The following is a 26,365-nucleotide window of genomic DNA, read 5'->3' as shown; positions in this document are numbered from 1 at the left end:
AGAGCAGATTTAGGCTAGAGAGAGATTTAGGCTAGGCTTCATGGTGAGAGTGGCCAAAATTTGGAATGGGCTTCCAAAGGAGGTGGTGCTCCCCCCTACCTTGGGGGTCTTTAAAAGATGGCTGGATTGGCATCTGGCTGGGGTCATCCCCAGGACTCTTTCCTGCTTTGGCAAGGGGTCAGACTCGATCTGTTGATGTCCCTTCTGACCCTAGCATCTATGAATCTATGGCCTGGGCAGCAGAAGCGGCTGGGCAAGTGAGGCTGATCTGATTCCCATTGAATGCTACTCTTTTTCTTTGGACTTGTACACAGGTATCCTTTTGCACCCCACCCCCAGTGAAGACCAGAGTGAAGGCTGCAGCTTGTCAAGTGCTGTGTAGAGGTTGCTTGACTCCAACTATAAGCCTGAGACTTGATGTGTTGAATGAATGAGTGAAAGCCCCACTTTCCACTTGTCCTTTCTAGCTTTGGTTCTCAGCCCAGGTCTGACTGCTCCTTTATTCAGGGGACAAAGCCGCAGCTTAGATTTGTGTTTGGGGGCAATTGTGGGTTGCCACAGCTGCAACACTCTTACCCCTAAGAGTGGGTTGCAGGGGAGGTGTTCAGTGGTGTCACTGCCCCCCTTTGATTCCTGCTCCACCCAGACTTTAAAGCCAAGTGCCTGGGGGAATCAGTGGCCTTTCTGTTCAGGCAGTCAGCCTGACTCATTATCCACTTTCTTTTTCCTTGTAATCTCCACCCCTTCTCCCTGTCAGGTATTAACAGCCTACTCCCATTTTCAGTGGTTCCACTATTCAAATAATCCTTTCTTCTGCAATGTTGCCATGGCCTGTGCTACATGTATTATACAATGAACTGGCAAAGTGCACAATAAATTTAGCTTGGCCACACATTCAAAGTAAGACTGGCTGCAAGTGCAATGCAATTATTGCACCAGTGACTGGTGAATCGTGCAATAAACGTACGCAAAGTCATTGTGACATAAGAAATGACTCTCCAGCTATGAAAAGAGCTGCAAAGTTAGCACTTGGAAACGTGTAACAACTCAAGAGCTGGTTTCTACCCACGTTTAATTTGAATGCATAGCAGGGTCCTATCAGCCAGCCTCTCCTGGGCATGCCTCTTTTCTACTTCACAGCCCTGCAGACACTTCTTCCTTTCATTACCACCAGGGCTTTGTGGCACAAGCAAGAGGGAGAGAAAACTGCTTTTCTAGGGAAAACTTTTTGGATCCACAGATGAGGCCACTGCTACTCCATGAGACACACTTCCCCCTCTGCTCCCCTTTAAATGCCAGCCCTGCCAGCATCCAGCTATTTACACTCCTGTACCTGCCCCCCACCAGATGCACCATAGGCTAGAGAGGGCTGCTCAGGGATTTGGTTTCCATGGAATATCCAAAGAGCTAACCTTTCATAGTGTTTAAATACAGAATATGTACAAATTTATCACATCTATACTGTTTGAATACTCATACATTACACTAGTTAAAGAGAGTTAGCCTTTCATAATGCTTATACACACAATATTTGTATATTTATCGATACATTCAAAATTTTCATATAATGTTTAGTTATTTTTCATAATATTTATACATGTGGTATTTACATATTTATAACCTGCATACATTCAGAATATTTCTATTAAATCTAATATAATAAAGGGTGTAGTTAGTCTGCCTGTCCGTAACACTCCAGCCCAACTGCGCGTGTGCCACCAAGAGTGGGAGGCGATTGGTTGGGCAGCTGGGCTACACAGGCCCAAGTATGCGCTGCTGCTGGGGAAGTTTGGGGACAGGGAACAAGCACCAGCCACCCGAGCAGCAGGGCTTGCTCCCCCACCTCTCTGCTTGAGGCCAAAGGAGAGGATCATACTGGTGGTGCCCCCCAAAACAGCCAGCAGGGAGGGGGAGGCAGTGGGCAGGGAGGGGAGCAGGGGCCAGCTGGGCACAAGCCCAGGGGCCCCTACCAATTTGGGGAGCCTTGGGATCATCATCATGGAAGTGAAAGTCAGTTTTAAACTCAGAGCTCATTTTTGGCGCTAGGTTTAAAACTGTGGCTTTCACATTTGCTTCCCTGGGAGCTGGAAGTGGGGCCCCTCCACCAACAGGGCTGGGGTCGGGCTGGGAGAGCCGCACTGTGCCTGGGGGAGGGGAGCAGCCTGAGCTGTGCCGCATCTGAGGGGGAGGGGAAGGGGGCCAAGCTGGGCTGGCAGAGCCGTACCCCACCTGGCGGGCTGGGGCGAGTGGGAGCGGTGCAGCCGGGCCAGGAGCGCAGCACTGTGCCTTTGCAGGCAGCAGCACTGGCAGAGTCTTGGGGGCTAGATTCAGAGATGACCCAAGCAGGAGGCAAATCAGTCTATGCGGGGCCCCACTCCCGGACGTGAGGAGGCCAGCGGCAGATTCTGTGCCTGTGTGTGTGCACACATTTGGCTGTAGCAGGGGCGGGGATCAGGGAGAAGAGGTCCACCCAGCCTCCCTCACCAGCACTAGGAAGGGGCCCTTCTTCCCCTCCTGCAGCCCAGGCTGCATGGGGGGAGGGGGCCTCCAATTTTGTGCTTGTCTAGGGCCCCAGCATACCTTAATCTGCCTCTGAGAGAAGGAGAAGCAGGGGGACGCGGAGTGGGGGGGGAGCTTGGAGCAGGGCTGGACGCAGACTGGCAGGGGAGTGCGGGGCCAGACACAGGGCCCCGTCGCCACCTGCACCCCCCCCAATCATTTTTGACAGGCAATTTGCTAGTAATATATGAAGGGCACTTCTTTCATAATGTCTACACACATAATATGCATATTTCTCATATCTGTACATTCTGAATAATTTATGTACTCTAATATTTAAAAGGGCTACCATTTCATAATGTCTACACATAATATTTACAGATCATATCTATACATTCAAAATATTTATATAATATTTAAAGGGATAGACTTTCATAATATTTATACACACAATATTTCAATATTTCCATATTTATCATAGCAATACATTCTAAAAATATATATTATACTATTTTAAAAATATCCTTTTATAATGTTTGTACACATAAAATCTACATATTTATCACATACACATATTCAGAATGCATAGATATTATAGTATTTAAAGAGCTAGCTTCTCATATTGATTCTATCCATGGTATTTACATAATCATATTTATAGTGTCTTGATAATGAGTGATTTATAATATTGGAATGTAATACATATATGCCAGCAGATTATTTACAAGATTCCCACCTTTATAATAACATGATGATTAACAACATTCAGAATATACAATTATAATACAATATCTATTTACGCATTGATTGTTCTTATATGCTTGTAAATAATTATAAAAATATATCACGCATATATAATTCATTTTATGGGTAGACTGATGGCAGCTGCCTCTAGACTCTGTCCATGTGCCCTCTGCCCCTGGCTGGCTCTGTACCAGCAGGCATTGCTCTCCCTAAGGTTAGTGCAGATACCGAGGCTGACGTCCCTGCAACCTCCACTGCCTATGAACACTTTGGGGGGTCCCCTGGTCCCTCTTCCTCCCCTCCAGGCTGATGGGAGCCCTCAGAGCATGGGGCTGAAACACTTCCACATCCTCAATATCCTGCCAGCAGACGGCACCAGGCGCCAGCAGCCAAGACCTGCTGGATGCAGCGGCGGCAGCAGTCGGCGTGGCTGCAGGGGTACAGCATATGTGTATAGTAGATGGCCCATTCCACTGCACAGGGCCTGGGCAAGTGGCAGGGATCCCTGCATGCTGGCTCTGAGGGAGACAGGAGCCATCAGTACAGCCCTCATGTTGCCCAAGTTCTCCCCCCAACCCCTCCCCATGCTAGCGACTCTGGAAAGGTGCCTTTCTGGCCTGGCAGGGTGAAGGCTGCCTGTGCTCAGTCAGGCCTAGCCAGTGAGCCTCTGACACCAGCCCCTGACTCTGCCCTGCTGGCCTAGGTCCCTATGGCACTGCAAAATGGGGAAGGGGGGGGACTGAGGGGAGGTTTCTCCCTCAGGCCCCATGTCATGAAAGCAGAGGGGGGCTAAAGCAGGTAAGGGCAATTATTTCGGGTGGAGGGCCACTTACCGAGTTTTGGCAAGCTGTCAAGGGCTGCATGGGAAGCCCTGCCCCTTGACAGGAGCTCAGTGCCCTGGTTGCCATCTTATGAACAGAAGTCCCACCCTTGCCCCTGGAAGTACTCCTTTCAGCAACAGGTTTTGCCACCTCAGAACCATAAAAATACCAAATTATGTTCTAAAAAGCAAGCATCTACAACATTCAGTAATTAATTTCAAAAAATAATTTTGTTTTACTTTACATGTGTTTGGGTAGTATTTAATAGCTTAACATGAAGTTGTACTTTTGTATATTGTGGGGGGCATGGGAGGGTCGGTACAGGTGTGCTTGTGGGGGTGGGGGGGGAGATAAGTGTGGGGGTATGGGGCTTGTGGGTGGCTGTGGGGGGGGGTGCATGTGTATGGTGGGGTATGCACGTGGGACTCACCCTATGAACACACACACACACACATACTGTCCCTCCTCACCCCCCCCCCCCCCCCCCCCCCCCCCCCCCCCCCCAGGTACCGGAGTGGCCCATGCTTTCCAGTCCCATATAAAGCCAGGAGCCATGTGGTGCTGGAGGAGGGTGGGGGAAGGGAAATGGCTGGGGGTCAGGCAGGGCAGGGCTGCTCGGTCCTGCCGGTTCCCCATGGGTCCTACTGCTGCCGACTCGTCATCTTTGACAGGCAGCCACAAACAAATAAATATTAATTTACTAAATTTGTAGGGGCCCTGTGGGCCAGATAGAATGGCCTGGTGGGCCAAATCCAGCCCATGGGCTGTATTTTGCCTGCCCTGAGCTAAAGGGTTGCCAGGTACATGGAACAGCTAGCTGGCCACCTACCCAGCCAGCCTTCCCATACAGCACATCCTTCCAACTCTTCCTTCACCCTTCACAATGCATGTCCACGTATCCCCAACAGACTGGCCCAGCCTGTGAAATGTGCTTCCAGCCATCCAATCACAAGAAAAACCAGCCCTCCAGTCACACGGGCATCTGGTCATTCACCCACCCACAGATCCATCCATCCATCCCTCTCTCCCTCCCTCCCTCCATCCACCCATCTCCAAGAGGATGGATGCAGCCATTGATCCATACTTCCAGCCATCTGGTCACAAAAAGATCTAGCCATCCAGTCACAGCAGTACCCACCTACCCAAGAGCACCCATCCACCAAGCCCAGGATATTGTGGGTCAGCCGTGCCCAGCCTCACTGGATTCTGTTGGAGGGGACCTCTAAGCACATCTGACTGGACAGCTGCAATCTGCCTGTAGATACTGACGATGGCCCAGAGCAGGGACCATACTGGGATGCCTTGCAGCAGCAGTGAGTTCCTCCCCATATCATTGATGCTGAAGAAGACCTGGCCCCTGGAGGGAAGCCCACATCTGCCCCTGCTGTACCACGGATGGGCATGTGATGCGGGGCAGGTCCTGAGAGACCATCTGAGAGGGGTCGAGGGCGGTGAAGCCCACATGAAGCCCCCTGTCCCAGTGGGGCTCCATGAGCAACACTACCTCCTTGCCCAGCCGCACTGAAGACAATGCCATCTCAGAAGGTGCTGGCCCGACTCGCCGTGAAGCGTGGTGCTGCAGCCAGATCTGTGAGCCCTTGGTGGAGGGGTGGAAGCAGAGGGGCCATGACAGGTCCCAGTACTCATCCATCTCTGTGAGAGGCTCTGAAAGGAGGGACAGACCGTGAAGCTCTGGCACTACCAAGCAGATGACTGCTGTGGGGAGCTGTGACCCTAGCTGGGGGAGACAGGGCAGGTACCTGGGTCTGGTGGCAGACACCGCAGCAAGGCTGGCTGGGTGTTTGGCACCCAAGCTGACTAGGGGAGCTGAAAGCCTGAGATGATAGGCTCCAGAGACAGAGAAAGATGGGGGTGAGACCCCCTGCTTCCCTGAAGGATGCTGCTGGGGGCTGGAGAAGCCTCATGGTGGGCGCAGAGACTGTGATGTGCCCCAACCAGGGGGTTGGGGTAGTACCCCCAGATGCTGTGGTGCCTCTTCAAAACTTGACTTAGGCATGAAATGAATCTGGGCTAGGAGCTGTGCGGGGAGGCTCTGAGGGTTAATGTGACATGGCTGTACCCAGGGGCCAGGATGGCTGGGCCCAGGGGGGCTGAGGGGCCCTGACCCCCCCCCCCCCCAATAGCTGCTGGCATGCTAGGAAGAGAGACATGCTTACCATACTTCCTTCCAGCTTGCCCTGTTCTTCCGCTGTCCTGAGGATCTGCCACATGGGCAGGCTGTGAAGAGAGGGGGCCATGCTGTGGGCACTGCTTAGGAGCCAGGACCCCCAGGGTCCCTTCCCAGTTGGGCAACTGCAGGCAAGAGCCTCAGCCCTCAGTGTGCCCATCTGTGAAACAGCAGACCACTGCAGCTCCCAGATCTACAGTGGCTGCTGGGGGACAGCTGGGGAAAAGGGTCCTGGGCTCCGGAACTCGCTGAGTGATGAGCAAGTGCTCCTGCCTCCCACACTAATGACTGGATTCAGCCCACAGTGCTTGCTCTGTGCCTCATAATGGAGCCTGTTAGCTATACCCACTGGAGCTGCTCCCACAGAGCAGGGGAAGGGAGGGACCCCCAGCAGCCTGGCATCGAAGCACCAGCCACAGCCATGCCCATCACTGCTACTCACATGTCCAAGCCTCTCACCTCTCACAGCCCCCGCCTTCCTGGAACCAGGGGAAGCACAGGGGTCTCCCATCTCCTTATCGTTTAGGGTGCTGCCGGAGGATCCCATCGCTGCTCTGTGTCACATGGAGCTCGCTCTCCCTCAGACCTGACAAGGAGCAGGAGATACAGCCTGAGCTCCTGCCAGCCCTGGTGTAAGCCCTGCCTGCTGCTTTCCAACCTCCATGCATCTGAGCCCACCCTCGAGAAATCAGCTGCCTTCATGTGCTTAAAGAGGTCACGCTTCCACCCAGCTGGGCCAGAGGCCAAGCTGGAATTTTCCTACAGGCAATGGGCCAAGTCCTGTGTTGCCTTGGGGGAAAGAAAGGTGGGGGCGGGGGCCTCGTGATGCTGAGACATCAGGGTGTCATCACCCTTTTGGGGGGTTTTATTTTACCGGAGCAAGTTCCTCTGAGCTAGACCCTGGTGTGTTGGGATATTAGGCAGGCAACGCTCCAAAAGCAGCGTCACCCAGCAGAGACAAAGACATCCTCACTACCCAACTTGGTTCCCCCTAATCTGTCCTCATGGCTTGAGGCTCTCATTCCTTTGCCATGGCATGGGGTGTTGGATACAATTTGGGTTCAGATGTCTGTATTCTCACCCACGGGTCTGAAAAAGCACGGTCAGTGGAGCCAGGAGCAGGGAAACTGAGTCATGTCCTGTGACCACTGGCTCATTTCTCTGAGCCAACGATCTCTCTGCAAATGGAACAGGTAAACCGAGTCACACTCAGTGCCCATTGCTCTTTCCTGGAGTTGCCTAATTAGCCTGGGGTGTGATGGCTGGCCTATGCCTACCCTAACACCCCCTCCCCTCCCTATGCCTGGGCCTTGGCAGGCCAGATCTAGCCTTTGGGCTACACCCTTCTGGAGATCATAGAATCATAAAAAGTTAGGCTTGGAAAGGACCTCAGGAGGTCATATCTAGTCCAACCCCCTCCTCAAAGCAGGACCAGCCCCAATTAGATCATCCTAGCCAAAGCTTTGTCTAGGCCGGTTTTGAAAATCCCCAAGAACCTTCCACCACCTCTGGGTAACTTGTTCCAGTGTTTTACTACCCTCCTAGTGAGAAAATTCTTCCTAATATCTACCTAAACTTCCCTTGCTGCAACTTGAAACTGTTGCTCCTTGTTCTGTCATCTGCCACCACCGAGAACAGTCTAGCTCAGGGGCAGGCAAAATATGGCCTGCGGATGTATGGCTGTGGACGTAGGCTTCTAAACTTTAAGGCGGTCTTTGACACTGTCTTTCACCCCATCCTCATCAATAAATTAAGCGACTGTGGCATTGATGCCTGCACAGTTGGATGGGTAAAAAATTGGCTGATGGGGCACACCCAGAAAGTAGTGGTGGACGGGTTGTACTCAACCTGGCGAGATGTGAGCAGTGGGGTATCCCAGGGCTCAGTCCTGGGGCCCGCACTGTTTAACATCTTCATCAGCGACTTGGACGAGGGGGTGGAAAGCACGCTGTCCAAATTTGCTGATGACACTAAGATGTGGGCGAGGTGGACACACTTGAAGGGAGAGAGAGGCTGCAACTAGATTTAGACAGACTACAAAAGTGGGCAGATGAGAATAGGGTAGGGTTCAACGTAGACAAATGCAGGGTGCTGCACCTTCGGAGAAGGAATCCACAGCGTACATACAGGCTGGGGAGCTCCCTTCTTGAAAGCACAGAGGCGGAAAGGGATCTCGGAGTCATTACTGACTCCAAGATGAACATGAGCCGCCAATGCCAGACCGCAGCCAGCAAGGCCAGCCATACCTTGTCATGCATCCAAAGGTGCATCTCAAGCCGGTCCAGAGAGGTGATACTCCCCCTCTATGCGACTTTGGTCAAGCCGCAGTTGGAGTACTGCGTCCAGTACTGGGCGCCGCACTTCAAAAGGGATGTGGCCAGCCTGGAGAGGGTTCAAAGGAAGGCCACCCGCTTGGTGAGAGGGCAGCAGGACAGGCCCTATGAGGAGAGACTGAAGGACCTGAACCTGTTCAGCCTCAGCAAGAGGAGGCTAAGGGGAGACTTAGTGGCTGCCTACAAGCTCATCAGGGGAGAACAACAGCAAATAGGCAGAGCCCTTTTCTCCCCAGCACCACCTGGGCTGACAAGGAACAATAGTAATAAGCTGATGGAGAACAGGTTTAGGTTAGAGATCAGAAGGCAATATTTTACAGTTAGGGTGGCCAAAATCTGGAATCAACTTCCCAGGGAAGTGGTCCTCGCCCCTACCTTGGGCAAATTCAAGAGGAGGTTGGATGATCACCTGTCTGGGGTCTTGTGAACCCAGCATTCATTCCTGCCTGTGGCAGTGGGTCAGGCTAGATGATCTGTTCAGGTCCCTCCTGACCCTAGCTACTGTGAAACTGCTATTAAGTCTCCTCTCAGTCTCCTCTTCACTAGACTAAATAAGCACAGTTCCCTCAGCCTTTCCTCAGAAATCTTGCCCCCTAGACCCTGAACTATTTTTGTCACCCTCTGCTGGACTCTCTCCAATTTGTCCACATCCTTTTTGTAATGGGGGGCCCAAAACTGAACTCAGTACTCCAGATGCAGCCTTACCAGTGCTGAATAGAGGGGAATAATCACTTCCCTTGACCTGCTGGCAACACACCTACTAATGTAGCCCAGGATGCTGTTAGCCTTCATGGCAACTGTGGTACACCGCTGACTCATTCAGCTTATTGTCCACAGTAACCCTCATGTCCTTTTCTGCAGAACTGCTTCCCAGTCAGTCAGCCCCCACTGGAGAGAAACCAGATGAGGGGGTGGCTGTCTCTGAGCCTGGACAGGCCTATGTACCCGCTCAGCAGCTACTGGGCTGCAGTCTTCACGGAAGAAATAAGCTGCAACCAGCTAATACATGGGATAGAGGCTGGGAAGGCAATGGGCTGGGTGCTTTGACAATGAAAGAGCATCAGCTCCATCAGCTTGGACAAATCTAGTGCCCCCCTGCCCCACTGGCTGCTCTGCTTTCTGCTCCCTGCCCAAAGGCCCCAGCAGGGGGATCTCAGAGCCCCGAGTAGTCGCCTGTCCCAAGCCGAGACAGGCGAAGTGCTGAAGGACTGGGAAAGGCCCGAAGATGGCACACAGGTGGGTACAAGCACACATGTGAACACATTACTACACATGGTTGCCATGTGACATGTTTCTAGCCATGTCTGGCAGGTACCCCCAGCCCAGGGAGGCAGACCAGACACTGGGTATCACTGGTTCTGCTGCCATCTCTGCAGCCTCTGGGTGTTCCCAGCCAGGCAGCACCCCCTGGTGGTGGGAATGGGGCAATATAGGGCGCTTGGATCGTCTGGACACACAGCAGGGACCCTGGCTAGACGGTAGGGAGCTGACAGGTTCACCCCAGAAAACTGAGACATGCGGGTACCATGAACTTGTTTCACAGCTCCCTGCCCCACCGGCTGCTCTGCTTTCACCTCACCTGCTCTGTGCCCCCTACCCTATCGGCTGCTGTGCTCCCTGCTCTGTGCTTTCCTTTTGTCTGCTCTGCTCTTCGCTCCCTGCCAGATCTGCTCCTCTGCTCTGTGCCTCATGCCCCTCTCCCCCACTGGCTGCTTTGTGCTCCCTGCTTGATCTGCTGCTCTCCTTTCTACCCTGTGCCCAAAGGTCCTGGGTAGTTGCTTGTCTCGGCTTGGGACAGAAAATGCCGGAGGACTGGGAAAGGTCCAAAGACAGGACATGGGGGCAGGGCGGCACAGGCACACACATTACCACACACAGTTGCCATGCATTTTCTAGCCATGCCCTGCAGGTGCCCCTGGCCCAGGGAGGCGGACCCAACCTTGGGTGTTACTGGTTTTGCTCCAAACCCTGGTGCCTAGGGGTATTCCCAGTCTGACAGCACCCCCTGGTGGTGGGAAAGGGGCAATGCAGGAAGCCAGAATTTTCTGAATGCAGTGGGGACCATGGCTGGAGCAGGCAATGCCTTCACCCCCACCCTGGCAGAGAAACAGGCATGTGGGCACCATGGTCTCAGTTTTACAGCTCCCTTGTGTGCCCTGCCCCATCAGCTGCTCTACTTTTTGGTCCCTGCCCTATGCTCCTGCCTCAATCTGCTGTTCTGCTTTCTGCACTTTGCCCTGTTCCCCTGCCCCATCAGTTGCTCTGCTTTCCATTCTCTGCACTGCACTTAATGCCCCACTGGCTGCTCTGCTTAGAGCCCCATCCACTGTTCTGCTTTTCACTCCCTGCCCCTTCCCTATCCCATTGATTGCGCTGCTCCCTGCATTGCCCATTGAGTGAGGGGCACCAGCAGGGGGGAGGGGGGCAGGGTGTTATGGTTTGGGACTGAGGCCCCTCACTGGGTCAGGGAAGGTGGCAGGGACTGTACGAGTACCTCCCCTTCTGCAACAGGGTGGGGACTCCCCCAACACCCATCATTATGGTTAAACAGTCCAGTTAACTCACAGTGACACAAAGCAATTTTTGCAGTTCAGACCAGCTGATTCCATTGGCATTTCTTGGCAGCCCGGCTGCCCCTTGCCACCGGTTGACAGAGAGGCATATACCATATAACAGCAAATTCCACAGAAAGTAAATTATATCATATAATTTATATTAGTTTAAATCTAAAATTAAATATATTATAAATATGAATTTATATCAAATATGAATTGTAATTAATACCATTATAATTTATTATAAATTAATGTATAATTTATTTTTGGTATTAATGTAGTGTTCTACAAAAAATTTAAAAATACTAGTGAATGCTAACCTGAATAGAAACAATTTATCTTAGTTGTCAAACGCTAGCACGCAGCATCTGCCAGCAGTTGCAGCTGATGCCCTCTGTCTGGGGGGCGTGACCACTTGTCCATATGTGGAGGCCGCACGTTCTGCATTCACTGAGCTGGTTGGAATCGTAAGGCAGCGTTTTGCCAAGCTGTAGAGATGTGGAAACCGATCAGCAACAGAGTCCCAAAACTCAGTTACATTTAAAGGCATCTGGCACTCTTTGATGAAATTCATGTATGCAGCATGTTCATTGCTGTGCTCTCTCTGCCACCCAGGAATTGATTTAATTAGCTGAGGGTTAACAGTCAGAAAAGGCACCTGATTCGGGTCAAAAATGCGAACAGCACTAAAAAAGGCAGCAGCCGGTTGTTTAAACCGAGGCGGCAGCGACGGATCATACTTGTAGAACTGTTTCAGCTTGGCAGCGATGGCCTGGAACACATCCTGCCTGCGCTGGTTTTCTGTGGGACAGTCTGAAAGCTGCTGTGAGGCCATGTCTTCCACCCAGCTTATCAAATCCATCAGTTTGTTGTGCATGTTGTGATTCAAAACCTGTCGCCCTTCAAACCACGTGAGCAGCTCCCTGAATGGGGTCACATTTTCAGCCACAAACTCAACTTTGTCACCAATGTCGCCTTGCTTTAGGAGCTCGTGCAGCTTCAGCATGTACTGCGTGCCAGGCGTGATTTCCAGCTCCTGTCTCACAAATTGCTGGTAGTGCTGAATGTTCTTGGCGTGGTAACAAACCGCATCAAACCACGAGTTACACTTCACAGGGGCTGGCTCGACTGTGAGCGGCACTGCTGCCTGCAGCTCCCCGCTCTGATTGGCCACAAACTCCCCGTACCGAAGCTTGCGGCCCGGACAGTGCTCGAAGGCTTTTTTCAGGGAGGAAACCAGGGTGTCCACATCTGGGAAGTGCATGCGCCAGATGTCGCTGACCAAAGAGAGGATGTGTGCATTGCAAGTGACATGCACCGCGCCAGGCATCATCCCCTGCAGCACGTCAGAGAAGGCTCGGCACATGTACACAGCGTGGCCTGACAGGAACGCTGACACCCTGTTGAAGTCCACGCCGTGGGTGATGACTGCCTTCACCACGGCTTGGGCCACCACGGTGGAGCTGAGGGATGCGAGCGGCACCGGCTCGGCCTCGAACACAGACGGGCCGTGTGGTGCCCAGCCACTCGGCACGAACAGCAGGCGCAGCACACAGTGCCCATGCGCATCCGTGGCCTCGGCCACCACCACGGCCACGGCCTCACCGGGTGGCAGTGCCCATGGGGACGGGGCGCGCGAGGCCAGCATGCCGGGCAGGTAGTCTTGGCGCAGGCGGGCGGCACATGGCAGGCCGCCGGTGCCAGGCAGGTAGTCCCGCAGGCGCGGGTGGTCCAGCTTCTCCAGCGGGATGTTGGCGGCTGTGAAGGCCTCCACGAACGCCAGGGCGGCCTCCCGCCACTCCGCGCCCCGCCGCAGCACCAGCGCCGCCGTCGCCTGCTTCTTGCCTCGGCCTTGGCCTGGGCGTCGGCGGCGCAGCCGCGCCGCCCGGACTCCAGGTGCCGGTCGATGCTGTTCTTGCGCTGCATGTCCAGCGTCACGTTGCAGGCGGAACAGAAGAGGAAGCCGCTGTGCGCGTGCAGCGTGCCCGCGGGGAACTGCCGCACGCGGTTCTGCGCCGAGATGTGCTTCGCCTTCTTGGACTTCTTGTCGCTCATCGCCGCGCCTCCCGCCGCGCCCGAGATGGCGCCTCGCGCCGTCCCCTCAGCCCTGGCGTGGGGCTGCCTGACTGGCTGCCGGCTGCCGCGCATGCGCCATTACGGCACCCGGCCAGAGCGTGCGCAGCTCGCCCAGCAGCAAGCAGCGGCGCATGCGCCTTGTCTCCTGTCCCCTAGCGGGCCTTGGAAGCGCATGCGCAGCTCCCCCAGTGTCAAGCAGCAACGCATGCGCATTGCGGTCCATTCCCGTCTGGCCACGGAGGCGCATGCACAGTAAGCTGCTGGCAGCGGGTGCGACCATGGCGGGCGGCGGGGGGCTCAGCGCGTTGTGGGTGCTGGCCGGTACGGTGCTGCTGGCGGGGACTGGTGCGCATGCGCTCTACTTCCACATCGGGGAGACCGAGAAGCGCTGCTTCATCGAGGAGATTCCGGACGAGACCATGGTGATCGGTGAGGGGGGAGGGGTCTCGCGGGTGATACCATGGCAACTGGGAGGGCGAAACCAACCAGGGCCTCGCTGGCGTGGGCGCTAGCATGGTAACCGGGGGGCGGGAAGAGACTGACTCGGTCCTGGGTGGGGGGTGAAAGATCCCAACTAACACTGGGGCCCGGTGACAGACAGGTTGGGGGGGGCAGGGGACCGCCGGAAGTGCGGGGGTGGGAGAAACCAACAGGTGGGCCGGAGGATGGAGGAGACTGGGGGGGTGGAAGCGAGGTGGGAGGTCAGGTAGGGGGAGGGGGTCATGGGGGCAGGGACGGGACAGCCAGGGGTTGTACAGGGTGGGGGGTTGCTGCCACCCCAGCCTGACCCCCCTCCAACCCCACAGGGAACTACCGCACACAGCTGTGGGACAAGCAGAGTGAGTCCTTCCTGCCCTCCACGCCGGGGCTGGGCATGCACGTGGAGGTGAAGGACCCCGATGGCAAGGTGAGGGGTGGGGCCGGCCTGGACGCCTGGCTGGGGGTGCTGAGGCACCCGGGCTCTGGCCTGCTGGGAAGGGAGACGTGGGAGCCCGGCAGACACCTGGGCTCTGCCCTGGCTTTTGGGGGATGCCTGGGTTCTTTCCCACTGGGAATGGTGACCTGGGAGCCCGGATGCTGGGTTGCATCCCTGCTTGGGATCTCACAGCTTGGTCTCTGCAGGTGGTGTTGTCTCGGCAGTACGGCTCCGAGGGTCGCTTTACCTTCACCTCGCACACTCCTGGCGAGCACCAGATCTGCCTCCACTCCAACTCCACCCGCATGGCGCTCTTCGCCGGTGGCAAGCTGGTAACTCCCGGGGGAGCTTGGAACCCGGACAGCTGGGTTCTATCCGGGCCGAGCAGGGTGGAGCTGGGAGCCTGGACTCCTGGGCTGTTTTCTGTCTGTGGAGTGGGGGTCTGTGGTTAGAACAGGGGATGGGGACCCGGGATGCTGGATTCTCTCCTGGCTCTGGGAGGAGAGTGGGTTCTAGCTGTTCGAGCGTGTGGGGCTGGGGGGCCTGAACTCCTGGGTTCTCTCCCTAACTGGTGGGGTATCAGAGCCCAGATGCCTGGTTGAGTTCTGAGCTCTGGGAATGAAGCAATTCATCTCTGGAGGGGGCAGCCTGTTAGGACTCCTGGGTTCACTCCCCAGGGCCAGCCTGCCAGCCCCTTCTGTGCCTCATTTGCCTCAGAAACAGAGGCATCTGGGCTATGTACAGCTCCCCCCGCTCATGGCTGAACAGATGGGCCCTGGAGGTGGCTGTGACTGGCTCATTGGCTGTCCCCCCACCCCCTTAATCCCCTGCCTCTCTCCCCCTCCCCCCCTGCAGCGAGTGCACCTGGACATCCAGGTAGGGGAACACACCAACAACTACCCTGAGATTGCTGCCAAGGACAAGCTAACAGAATTGCAGCTTCGCGCTCGCCAGCTCCTTGACCAGGTCGAGCAGATCCAAAAGGAGCAGAACTACCAGCGGGTAAGAGCAGAGGGCCCAGAGTAGGGTGGGGAGGGTGGGGGTGTCCCTGCCTGAAGGAAAGGGGACATCTCTGCCTTCATCCCCAATGCAGGTGTGTGTACAGGGAGCACCCAATAGGAGGGGGTACAAGGAGCACTGGGGTGGCATTGGGAATGCTGGGGAAGGTACTAGGAGCACCGGGGAGGTACTGGGGGTACTAGGAACTCTGAGGGGTACCGGGGGTGTTATTGGGAGCCCTAGGCAAGGCACTGGTGGGGACACTGGGATCACTATGGCTACATGGTTTTTTTGAGGTGGTGGGGGGGCAGTTATCAAAGCTGCAGCTGGCATCAGAGGGGCACAAGCTGAGGCAGTGCCAGGGGGCACCTGGGAGGCTGCGGGAGGTGGTTTTTGTCCTGGTCTGACCATCCTTTGTGATTTTTTTTCCACCCGCCTCCCCCAGTACCGCGAAGAGAGGTTCCGGATGACTAGCGAGAGCACCAACCAGCGAGTGCTCTGGTGGTCCATCGCCCAGACCATCATCCTCATCCTCACTGGTGTCTGGCAGATGCGGCATCTGAAGAGCTTCTTTGAGGCCAAGAAGCTGGTTTAAATGCCCTCCTTGCCCACCCCCCATTCCCCTTTCTCCTTTCCCCCCACTGTCTTCCTATCTCCTTTACCCCTGAGTTCAGTCTAGCACTGATTTGCCATGAGAATAGCAGGCTTCTCTGCCTGGCAGGGAGCTGGGGGGCACTGTCAGGATGCCGGCACTGGAGGGGAGGGGTACTGGGGGCCAAGGGGGGAGGGACTAGGAGCCCTGGGGGTACTGGGAGCCCTGGGGAGCTGTTATCAAGCAGGAGGCAGGGGCTGCTTTGTGCCCCCACGGTGCCTTTAGCAGTGCCTGGCAGGTGGCCTGCTCTCTTAAGCGAGGCACAGCCAGGGGGTGGGGAGGGTGGGGATTGGCATGAGGGCATCTGCCCAGTGCCAGTGCACAACAGAGGGTAGAAGAGGAAGCCATCAGACCACTTAACCTAGCTTCCCCTCACCCGCAACGCATCACGAGTGTCCCAGACTCCCTGCCCTCTTTTCTGTGCCCAGCCGCAGTCGCTGTCATGGGCTTTGAAAAGAGGCATTTTTGTTATGATTGTTTTATGGAGCGCAATAAAACACCCGTTCCAGTACCCAGCAGCTGGCTGGTGATTTGGGGGCTATGAAGCCTGTGCCCGCAAGAGCCTGGAGGTGGAGGGCTCTGCAGGCAGCACCAGGCAGGGTCATTACAGTACCCAGCTCCTTTGCACAGAAGGGGCACTGCTTCTTGAACTGGGGGAACTGGCTTTAAGCTGAGCATAGTGCCGGTGTATTTGGGAGTTGGGATATGCCTTGCTGTGTGCCAGGGCTGGGGGGGGAGGGGGGAAGGGGGTGGCAGCAGGCACTGAGTAAATAGGAGGGCTCTTTTGCCCTAGGGAGGTGGGTCCATCGATGACCCCAGGGCAGATGTGACGTTGCCTGTGGGGCAGCAAGGGACCCCCATGTTTGGACACCTGGGGTCTATTCAGCTGCTGGGGGAGGAGGAACTTGGATGCCCGGATTTTTTTGGTGGGGAGGGGGCAGGGGCTCGGACACCTGGGTTACTTGAGGCAAAGCTGGGATGCAACCCAGGTGTCCTGGCTGCCCTGACCTGGCCCGGGAACCCAGGAATCCTGGACCTGGTGCCACCTCCGCAAAGCCCCAGGGCTCCAGCTATAAGGCCCCTTCGTGCCTGGTGCGGTACGAAGCTGGGGCGGTCCTCCAGCCGAGGAGCAGTACGGAGGAGAAGCTACGCTCTAGCCCAGGGACTTGGTCTCGTTGGTGGGAGCATGCGCACTGAGACCATCTGCCCCCCTCCCCACCCGAAGCTGGTCGGCGCATGCCTAGTGCGCCTCCGTCCGGGTTCCGGAAGTGCATGGGCGCATGCGCGCCAGGCTTGACAGAAGCTAGCGGCGAACATGGCGGCGCCCAGCACGAGTTTCGCGCACATGGGGTTGGACCCGCGTCTGCTGCAGGTGGGGTTCGGACGCCTGGGTCCTATCCAGGAGGGGAGCGTGGGGGTGGCTGGGAGCTCGGACGCCTGGGCTCTCCTCCCCGCTCTGGGTGGGGAGGTTGGTGGGTTTTAGAGCAGGGGCTGGGCCCGGACGCTTCAGGCCTGTGGGAGCGCGGGGGCAGGGGGAGCCCGTGGGAGCGGAGGGAGCCCGACGCCTGGGTCCCTCCCGCAGGCCATCGCGGAGCTGGGCTGGGCCAGCCCCACGCTGATCCAGGACAAGGCCATCCCCCTGGCCCTGGAGGGCAAGGATCTTCTGGCGCGTGCCCGCACCGGCTCAGGCAAGACGGCTGCCTACGCCATCCCCCTCATCCAGCGCCTGCTGCAACTCAAGCAGGTACCCTCGGGGGCTGGGAAGGGGTGGGCCTGCTCTATGCCCTGCCCTCACTGGCCTGGGGTGGAGCCAACCTCCCTTAGGCCTTTACTTGGGCAGCGCCTGGCCTTGGAGCTCTGTGGGGGCAGGAGTGGGGTCCTGACCCCTTCCTATTGCCCTGACAGGGCCCAGCAGTGCAGGAGCAGGCAGTGCGGGCCCTGGTGCTGGTGCCCACCAAGGAACTGGGCCGGCAGGCGACTACCATGCTGCGGGACCTGGCCGCCTACTGTACCCGCCATGTCCGCATTGCTGATCTCTCAGCCCCTACTGAGCCAGCGGCGCAGAGGTTAGTGGCTGCCATGAAGGAGCCGGGCCATGTTAATCCCCATCCTCTTGGTTTGAGTGCAGTAGGGCGGGGGCCTGGCCTGCGTGGACATCCCTGAGAGGTGGAGTCTTCTCTGTGCTCTTTTCCCTGTGTCTGCATATTGGACCCACCCCTACAGGTGACATCAAAGGCCCCACCCCCCACAGGTGACATGTTTTCCCTTTATCTGCATAGGGGATCTCCTAGACTCCTTTCCTCATTTGCATGCATCCGATTACAGGGTTGGGCCACCCCTCAGTACTTTTCTATTCATCTGCATATAAGACACCCCCCCCCCCCCCCCCCCAAGATCACCTACCTATTGCCCTCATTTGTATGGGGGATTCTTGAAAGCTTCTCCTAGTGTTTGTATAGACAGTCCTAAGGGGTGGAGCCTTTCTGTGCATCTCCCTCTTATCTACACACCAGGCCCCACATGGCTGACATCACCTGTATAGTCTCCTCCTTTAATGAGGGGGGCCCTTTAGGGCCTGGGGCAACCCATAAGCCCAGACCTGACCTGTCATTTGCATTGGTGACCCTAAGACTTGGGCCACCCCTGTGCTTCTTGTCATTCACTTGCATGTTAGGTCCGCACATGGGTTAGGTCACCTGTGTACTCTTTCATTTGCATAGAGGGGGTCTCAGAGGTGGGGCTGACTTTCTGTTTCTCCTCTCATTTGCACGTGAAGCATTTAGGGGGTGGGGCTGCTTATATGCTTCTCCCCCTACATTAGCACAGATTTCCCTGGGTCTCTTTTGCTTTTCTTCCTTATTTGCATAGGATGTCTCTCCCACTCACCACCTGCCCCCTCCCCCAGTCCCTTGGATTCTTTCAGACTCTCTTGCCCTGCTCCCCCCTTTATTTTCTTCTCCTGTAGCAGCAATCCTGGCACCCAGAGCCAGGATGCATGGATTCTTTTTGTCCTGCCAACCCAGCTGTGCCTCAGTTTCCTCTCCTGTAGCTGCAAGCAGCACTTAGGGAGGTGGTGCAGATTCCAGCCTCATGCCTGTTCTGCCTCGCTGTACCTTAGGCCCCTGCTGATGGAGAAGCCAGATGTGGTGGTGGGGACCCCTGGGCGGGTGCTGGCCCATGTGTTAAGCCATGGACTGAGCCTCCGTAATTCACTGGAGCTGTTGGTGCTGGATGAGGCTGACCTGCTGCTCTCCTTCGGCTTTGAGGATGACCTCAAGAGCCTGCTGTGGTAAGGATGGCCTAGGAGGAGGGGTGCTGGCAGTACTGGTGGAGTCTCTCAGGGGTGGAACTGGGGAAGGGCGGGGGGGGCTACTGGGAGTATGTACAGGCACTGGGAGGGTACTGAAAGTACTAGGTTATAGGTTAGTGCTGGGGAGGGCACAGGATACTGGGAGGGTACTGGGGGAAATTGGGGTGCTGGGTTTACTGGGGGTACTGGGGGGCATAATGAGAGTCCTGGATGGGCATGAGGGGCTCTGGGATGATACTGGGGGGGCACTGAAGGGCACTGTTAGGATACTGAGGGGCTGCTGGGGGAGCACAGGGTGGGTACTGGGGGTGTTGGGAGGATCTTGTGGGGTCCTGGAAGCCCTGATGGGATACTGGCGGCATAGGGAAAATCCTGGGGGGTGCTGGGAGCCATGGAGGGCACTTGAGCTGGGCTGACCCTGGCACCCCACCCTCGCTCCCTCCCTGCAGCCACCTACCACGGATCCACCAGAGCTTCCTCATGTCTGCTACTTTCAGCCCTGATGTAGAGGCGCTCAAGGAGCTGGTGCTGCACAACCCGGTGTGTCATGGTGGGAGGAGGCTGGGGAGTTGCTGGGACATGGGGTTAAGTGGGAGTGGGGGGTGGTTGGTGGCTGCTGGCTGGGGGAGACTTGGGGCTGGTCGCAGCTGGAGGGGGCTAAGGCATGAGCAGGATTGTCTTTCCCCTGCCCCTTGCTGTGCCTCAGTTTGCCATCACATAACTGGAATTGCAGCACTTAGAGCCAGGATGCCTGGGTTTGTTCCCTGCTTGCTTGCCAGCCCTACCTCCCCACCTTTGCCATTCCTCAGTTTTTTCCCAGCTTAGTGCTGACCCAGGCTGTGTTATGTGGGGGGGGCAGGTGACACTGCGGCTGCAAGAGGCACGGCTGCCAGGGCCGGCCCAGTTGCAGCAGTGGCGCTTGGAACTGGGGACAGAGGAGGACAAGTGCCTGGTGCTGTATGCGCTGCTCAAGCTGGGGCTGCTGCGTGGCCGTGCTCTGCTCTTCGCTGGTGCCCTGGAGCGCGGTTACCGCCTCCGCCTCTTCCTCGAGCAGCTCGGCCTGCCTGCTGGCCTGCTCAACGCCCAGCTGCCCGCCCGCTCCAGGTATTTCCCTGGGGGGGCTGGAGTTGGGGGTCACCTGGGGGGAAGGGTCTGGTGGGATCGAGAGCAGGTGAGAGGATCTGGAGTGGGGTGTGGTGCTCTGGGGTGGGGTCCATGTCTAAAGCAGAGCAAAGGGATCTGAAGGGGGTGGGGGGAATCGAGAATGGGGGAACTTAGATCCTTCTCTTCTGCTCTGATGTGGGTGGATCTAGAGTGAGGGGTTTTAGAGCGGGGGATCTAGAACAGTGGTGGGGATTTAGAATGGAGAAGGATCTGGAGGACCTAGAGTGGGGAAAGAGGTCTGGGGGAGATCTAGTGCGGTGGTGGAGATGGGAATCTAAGATAGTGGGGATCTAGAGTTGGGGAAGGGGGTCTAGAGTGGGAGAGCTAAAGCAGGGCAGGGGCTGTAGTGTGGGGAGGAGGTTGGGGATCTAGAGCAGGGGAAGGCTCTGGGAACCTGGAGCAGGTGGATCTAAAGCAGGGGACGGGATCTAGGCTGTTACTGTTCTAGAGCAAGTGAGGGTGGGGGGTCCTAGGGGATCTAGAATGGGATGATGTGGGGGGGGGGGAATCTAAAGCAAGGGGTGGGGTCTAGGGGAGCATGGGGCAGGGGGTATTGAGATCCACCCCTCCCACCCCCCCACAGGTGCCATATCCTCAGCCAGTTCAACCAAGGCTTCTACGACTACCTTATCGCCACTGATGAGCTGGACACGGTGAAGAGCCAGGCCCAGGCCCGGACCCGCAGGAAAGCCCGCAAGGGCCCCAAGGCTGACAAGTGAGTCCTGGGAGAGTTGGGGTTTATTTGGGGAGGGGGGTTCCTCCCTGGCAGGTTCCCCACCTCTCCTGACCCCTCCTTCCCCCCCACAGAGGCCAGGACCCTGAGTTTGGCGTCTCGAGGGGCATAGACTTCCAGGACGTGGCAGCTGTCATCAACTTTGATGTGCCCCCCACCCTCGAAGCCTACGTCCACCGGGCTGGCAGGTATGGGGTAGGGTCAGAATATGTGCAGTGGGGCTGGAAGGGCTGAGATGGGGGAGAGATCCTATAGCCATGGGCACAGGGGCCCAGCCCAGCCCAGCCTGGAGACTTTCTGCATTAATAGTTAATTAAATAATGAATTCACCCAAAATCTTTCTATTTCCTCCCAAAAGTCCATTAGCAGCTTCTGCTGATTGGCTGTGGATGTCTGTCTGGGTCTTTCTGTTCCTAGAATCACCCTGATGTATAGTTAACAGCACCTAACAAGTCATTATTGTTCTGGCACCCTGCAGAGATTGGGGGGGTGGTAATTGCCAGACCCTAGTGAACAACTGGGAGACAGGACAGGTGCCCCCTGCTTTGTTGCCCCCCTCTCTGGGGCAGTTGGAGCCTGCTCTGATTCCTGCCCCTTGTGACACCCTCCCAACCCAGGACAGCCCGTGCTGACAACCCCGGGACGGTCTTGACCTTTGTGCTGCCATCAGAGTGCCCGCAGCTGGATGCCATCGAGGAGGTGCTGGGGGCAGGTGGGTGCATGAGTGGAGGGTGAGAGGATCTTGGGGTGACATAGGGGCTCTGGATGGAGGTCACATCAGGGCCCTGGGGCCTGTCCCAAACCAGGTTCTCAGCTGCCCCATCAGTTTGGGGGCTCCTGGGTGGGGGTCTAGGAGGTCTTAGGGGTGACACAAGGGCTTGGGGCAGGGAGGGTTACACAGCTCAGACTGGGCCCAATGCCCTGATCTATCTGCTGGCAGGGGGGGAATCTGGAGGGTTGTGGGGACTGGCATTGAATAGGGATCTCAGGGGGGTATCATAGGGGGTGGGGGGGTCACAGCTTTGGGACAGGCTACATCACCCTGATCTCTCACCTTAGAGGTGGGGGGGCTGGGCTTGGGGTTACTCTAAGCTGGGTTCTGAGGGGTCTAGGACCCCTCTTACCCACTCCCCTTCTCCATTTCTCCCCCCAGATAATGCTGAAGCTGCCATCCAGCCCTACCAGTTCCACATGGAAGAGATTGAGGGGTTGCGTTACCGCTGCCGAGTAGGTGTTGTGGGGGCAGTGTCAGGGGTTTGGGGGAGATTATGCTAGGGTTTAGGGGCCTGGGGAGTGGGGAAGGGCAAAGCCAGAGCTTGGGGGTTGCTTGGTTGGTTGAGTGAGGTTGAGGGTGGGTGTGGGTGAGGGGCAGGGCAAGGGTCCCCCATTGTTATAAGGCTGCGGGTGGGGTCCAGAAGCTGTGTGGGGGGAGCTCTGACCCCATCCTGCATCTCTTCCCCAGGATGCCATGCGGTCAGTGACCAAACAGGCTATCAAGGAGGCACGGTTGCGGGACATCAAGGATGAGCTGCTCAACTCGGAGAAGCTTAAGGTAGCTGGGGGGGACTGCTGCCCATGCCAGCGTTAACTTCTGTGGCCAGGAGCACCCCCTGCCCAGGGAGGGGTCCTCCAGGCTATGCCTGGCCTGGTTGGGGTCCTAACAGGCTGCATCCCTTCCCTGCTTCTCTACCCACAGACATACTTTGAGGACAACCCCCGGGACTTGCATTTGTTGCGGCATGATCGGCCCCTGCACCCTGCCATCATCAAGCCCCACCTCCGCCACGTGCCTGACTACCTGGGTACGTGCCCCTGCCATGTGGCTGCTTCTGGGTGGAGCCTGGGCAGAGGGCTGGTTATATCGGGGCCCCTTGGGATACAGCCATCTGGGCTCGAGTGCGGTGGAGGATGCTGCTTAACACAGGGATGCCATGTCCGGTGCTGAGATGCAACCACCTCTGGGATAGGACATGTTGAGGGCTGTTTATAAAGGGACTTGTGCACTGAGATGCAGCCACTTCTGTGGTGGAACATGTCGGGGGCTGGTTATATCAGGACCCCTGGAGAAAGAGCTGGGCTGGGGTCTGTCTGGTGTGCTGCTTGACACAAAGATGCCTTATCTGGTGCTGAGATGTGACCACCTCGGGTGGAGATCAGTTAGCCAGGGCCCCCAGGGTGGGAGCTAGGAGGCAGCCCTGCCTGAGGGGCTGGTGGGAGGTGGTCTTGATATCCCCCCCCCCAGTGAATGTCACTGACCCTCCCCCTCTCCCCCATAGTGCCCCCCAGCCTACGAAGCGTTGCCCGGCCCCATCTCAGCAAGCGCAAGCGTCAGCGCCACAAGCCTCCAGCCCACAACAGAGCTGGCTTCCAGGTGAGCATCCCCTCCTAACTCCCTGGAGACCTGGACATGCCTTGGGATTCCCCAAGGGGGTGGGGTTGGTGATGGCTATACTTATTACCTGTTACCTGGCTAGGGAGATGTAGCCACTTCTGGGGTGGAGCGTGTTGTGGGCTTAATTGTACAAGGCTGGTGCTGAGATGTGACTGCCTCCCCTCTACCCAGTCCCGGGGGACCCGTAACCCTCTCCGGAGCTTTCGCTACCTGGGCAGGAAACCCCGGCGCTTGGCCAAGAAGGAAGAGGAGACGATAGCTTGACCCATTGGGCTTGACTGGATGGACTCAGAAAGAGGCAGAGCAGCAATGGGGTAGGGGGCTTCTGAATAACCAGAAAGAACCTTTCACCTTTTGGCAGCAAAACTCCAGAGACTGAAGCTAAAAAGCCCTGAATAGGGACTATACCCCCACCCAGGAACTACCCTGAGGTGTGCCTGGGTGTGGGGGGCTAGCCTGGTCAATTTCATGTCAGTTTCAAGTCCCCTGGCTGAAATGGACCAGTTCAGCTGGGCACAATAATAACCCCTTACCCACCAGCTCCCTGGTATTATCCTCTCGCCTGGTTCCTGCAGGTATTCTTTAAGCTAGATTGAGTGGGTCATTGAGGTCCTCTAAGGGGGAAAAAGGTGGCGGCATGGGTTATGGCCTTCCACAGTGTGGATGGCTAACCCTAGGCTGTGAGCTCTGGGTGCCAAGAGCGTACCATGGTACGAACACTCCAAGAAGCAAGGTCCTTAATAACCCAGCCTCTTAATTACCCTCTTAATTACCTTAATTAAAGTACCAGTAGGTTACTACCATATATATTGGTGTATCCATGTGCTTTTTCCCTGGGCATTAGCAATTGTGGGGTGTGATCTGACATAATTTCTGGTGTGTCCCTTTCCCCTGCTCATTAGCAAAGGGGAATTGGGGGGAGGGGTTAGTGTTGCTAGGGCCAGAAGGGGGTGGGCTTAGGGGGTGGTTGTGATGTTACGGGTTGGGGAGTGAAGTGTTCAGGGTGCTAGGGTGAGCTGTGGTCAGGGTTGCCCTTTCTGAAAGGTGAGGCTAAGACTCCTGGCCTACCTCTCAATCCCTTCTCAGTTTTTCTCGCTGCCCCTTGGCCCAGCTACAGCCACCTGGGGCCGGGTGCAAGGCATTGCACGTGGCTGCAGCTCCCCAGGCCCAGCAGGGGCAAAGGCAGTTGGAGTGTGGGGCGGGCAGGTGTCCTTAGGCCTTATCTTTCTGGCTCCCCCTATCAGCGCCTTATCGGGGCCTTGGGAGGTGCCTCAAGGCCATGACCGGGCCCTAAACCCTGCCCAGGAGATAGCAGCAGAGCACCCAGGCATCACGCAACTGGGGAGGTGGGAGTGCAGAGGGGTCATAGAATTGCCTGGGCCTCAGGGGTAGTCGCACATAGCACCCCAGGCCCCATCACTACAGCCGCACAGCACCTGTAGCCCTTCTGCATGCCTCCACTCCCTGCTCTACACAACACTTGCAGGTCTGCTGTTGCTTCAGCCAGTAGCTCCATTGCAATGCATACACTCCATGCTTCCCTGGTATAGCTACAGCCGCATGCCACTCATATTCTCTAGCTACAGCTCTAGGTCTAACACCCAGCCCCAGCCACATGCAAGACTAGCCCGAGCCATGGTTGCTCGGTGCCTCTGGCTACAGCTGTCTGTCACCCCCTGGCTGTTGCTAACTACACGCAGTAACTTGTGGTTGTATATGGCACCATCTCCAATCCCTACAGTTCCACACCTGACCCTCAGCTACTTGCAACACCCGCACACCCCATCTCCTGTTCCTACAACCATGCACCTGCCCCCAGTTGCCTGCAACCCCATATCCTATATATTCCTACAACCACACACATACCCCCCAGCTATACACAGCAGCTCTACACCTCTGTCTCCTATCCCTATAGCCATGCACCTGACCCCAGCTACACAACAGCCAACTATCCCTACAACCGTACACCTGCCCCCAGCTGCACAGCAACTCTACACCCTATCTCCTAATCCTGCTGCCATACACCTCCCTCCAGCTACATGCAACCCCATACCCCCATTTCATCACTACAGGCACTTGCTTGACCCCAGCTACACACAACAACCCCACACTTGTATCTCATATCCCTACAACCACACACCTGACACCCCAGCTACACACAACAGCCCCATATCCCCATCTGTCACTAGAGCCAAGCGCCTACTCCCCAGCTTCAGCTTCCCACCCATCGTGCAGCAACCCCATAACACTGCCACAGCCCATAGCTCACCTGCCCTACGAGTTCCTGCTGTGCCTACCCTATGCCCTCCCCAACTATGCCACCCAGTGACCTTGGGGCTCCCTGGAGCAAGGCCAGGCCCGAGTGCCTCCTTGAACCCTTCTGCAATTGTCCTTATCGGTGCCGACGTGCCAGGCAATGTGCCAGGGAGGGGGGCACCAACGCACATGGCCTTGCCCAGGGTGGCATGGGTGTCTCCTTGCCTGGCTCCTTCCTGCCTGAGAAGAGGAATAAAGGTGACTCTGCTTTGCATATATTCAGATAAATTGTAATGTATTTGCATACACTATAATAAACACCACTCGATGCATTTTTTGTATGTATTGCATTGTTCCTTTGCAAGAAGTATAACAGTGGAGCCTAATTCAAACGCCTTATAAGATGTTTGCATATAATTAGAATAAAACTCTGATGCATGAGCATGTTTTGTGTCCTTTAGATTAATCCTTTTCAAGATGAAGCAGGAAGATGACTATTTTGCATATATTTGAATACATTATAGATTGCATACAACTAGGATAGATGCTGCTGTATCACCAGGTTTCCCATCAATTAGATCATTCCTTTCCAAGAAGCATAGGGGCTCTTTTACATATATTCAAATGTATTATAATATTTGCATACATTAGAATAAACACCACTGTAGCTGTATTTTCCATCTATTAGATGTTCCTTTCTGACAAGCATAAGTGATTATTTGCATAT

General features: G+C 56.1%; 3 protein-coding genes across 7 annotated transcripts; 2 read left to right on the top strand and 1 right to left on the bottom strand.

Annotated features, from left to right (window-relative positions):
- Window positions 1-1,055: 1,055 nt before the first annotated feature.
- On the bottom strand, window positions 1,056-13,377 carry LOC109286041 (uncharacterized). 5 transcript variants are annotated; one of them, XM_059730502.1, is made up of 4 exons: window positions 6,712-13,376; window positions 6,242-6,302; window positions 4,077-5,729; window positions 1,056-3,761 (listed from the first exon to the last, which is right to left on the bottom strand). In XM_059730502.1, exon 1 carries the CDS (start codon window positions 12,786-12,788, stop codon window positions 11,481-11,483), a length of 1,308 nt encoding a protein of 435 aa, XP_059586485.1. In that variant the 5' UTR covers window positions 12,789-13,376; the 3' UTR covers window positions 1,056-3,761; window positions 4,077-5,729; window positions 6,242-6,302; window positions 6,712-11,480. The 5 variants fall into 5 exon arrangements, with proteins under 5 accessions (XP_059586485.1, XP_019354516.1, XP_059586486.1 ...); XM_019498971.2 differs by having other exon boundaries at window positions 1,056-5,729; window positions 6,712-6,838; window positions 11,461-13,376; XM_059730503.1 differs by having other exon boundaries at window positions 1,056-5,729; window positions 11,461-13,377.
- Window positions 13,378-13,441: 64 nt separating this feature from the next.
- On the top strand, window positions 13,442-16,294 carry TMED4 (transmembrane p24 trafficking protein 4). The gene is made up of 5 exons (XM_019498973.2): window positions 13,442-13,645; window positions 14,023-14,123; window positions 14,339-14,464; window positions 14,988-15,134; window positions 15,577-16,294. Exons 1-5 carry the CDS (start codon window positions 13,462-13,464, stop codon window positions 15,724-15,726), a joined length of 708 nt encoding a protein of 235 aa, XP_019354518.1. The 5' UTR covers window positions 13,442-13,461; the 3' UTR covers window positions 15,727-16,294.
- A 263-nt stretch (window positions 16,295-16,557) lies between these two features.
- DDX56 (DEAD-box helicase 56) lies at window positions 16,558-26,082 on the top strand. Its single transcript, XM_019498970.2, has 14 exons — window positions 16,558-17,155; window positions 17,366-17,527; window positions 17,689-17,849; window positions 18,902-19,072; window positions 19,543-19,633; window positions 19,953-20,197; window positions 20,841-20,972; window positions 21,065-21,178; window positions 21,608-21,702; window positions 22,144-22,217; window positions 22,453-22,542; window positions 22,687-22,792; window positions 23,267-23,361; window positions 23,554-26,082. Exons 1-14 carry the CDS (start codon window positions 17,099-17,101, stop codon window positions 23,644-23,646), a joined length of 1,686 nt encoding a protein of 561 aa, XP_019354515.2. The 5' UTR covers window positions 16,558-17,098; the 3' UTR covers window positions 23,647-26,082.
- The last annotated feature ends 283 nt before the right edge of the window (window positions 26,083-26,365 follow it).

This window comes from Alligator mississippiensis, chromosome 7 (assembly GCF_030867095.1).
Source record: "Alligator mississippiensis isolate rAllMis1 chromosome 7, rAllMis1, whole genome shotgun sequence".
In the NCBI taxonomy this organism is placed as follows: Eukaryota; Metazoa; Chordata; order Crocodylia; family Alligatoridae; genus Alligator; species Alligator mississippiensis.
The sequence above is the reverse complement of the archived record's forward strand: the minus strand, read 5'-3'. Positions and strand labels throughout refer to the sequence as shown.

Excerpts from the sequence above, each read along its gene's own strand:
- LOC109286041 (XM_059730503.1), bottom strand. The coding sequence starts at position 12,788 with ATGCTGGCCTCGCGCGCCCCGTCCCCATGGGCACTGCCACCCGGTGAG.
- TMED4 (XM_019498973.2), top strand. The coding sequence starts at position 13,462 with ATGCACAGTAAGCTGCTGGCAGCGGGTGCGACCATGGCGGGCGGCGGG. Across the intron at positions 14,124-14,338 it reads TGAAGGACCCCGATGGCAAG|GTGGTGTTGTCTCGGCAGTA; the intron begins GTGAGGGGTGGG and ends TGGTCTCTGCAG. Across the intron at positions 15,135-15,576 it reads AGGAGCAGAACTACCAGCGG|TACCGCGAAGAGAGGTTCCG; the intron begins GTAAGAGCAGAG and ends CGCCTCCCCCAG.
- DDX56 (XM_019498970.2), top strand. The coding sequence starts at position 17,099 with ATGGCGGCGCCCAGCACGAGTTTCGCGCACATGGGGTTGGACCCGCGT. Across the intron at positions 21,179-21,607 it reads TACGTCCACCGGGCTGGCAG|GACAGCCCGTGCTGACAACC; the intron begins GTATGGGGTAGG and ends CTCCCAACCCAG. Across the intron at positions 23,362-23,553 it reads ACAACAGAGCTGGCTTCCAG|TCCCGGGGGACCCGTAACCC; the intron begins GTGAGCATCCCC and ends CCCTCTACCCAG.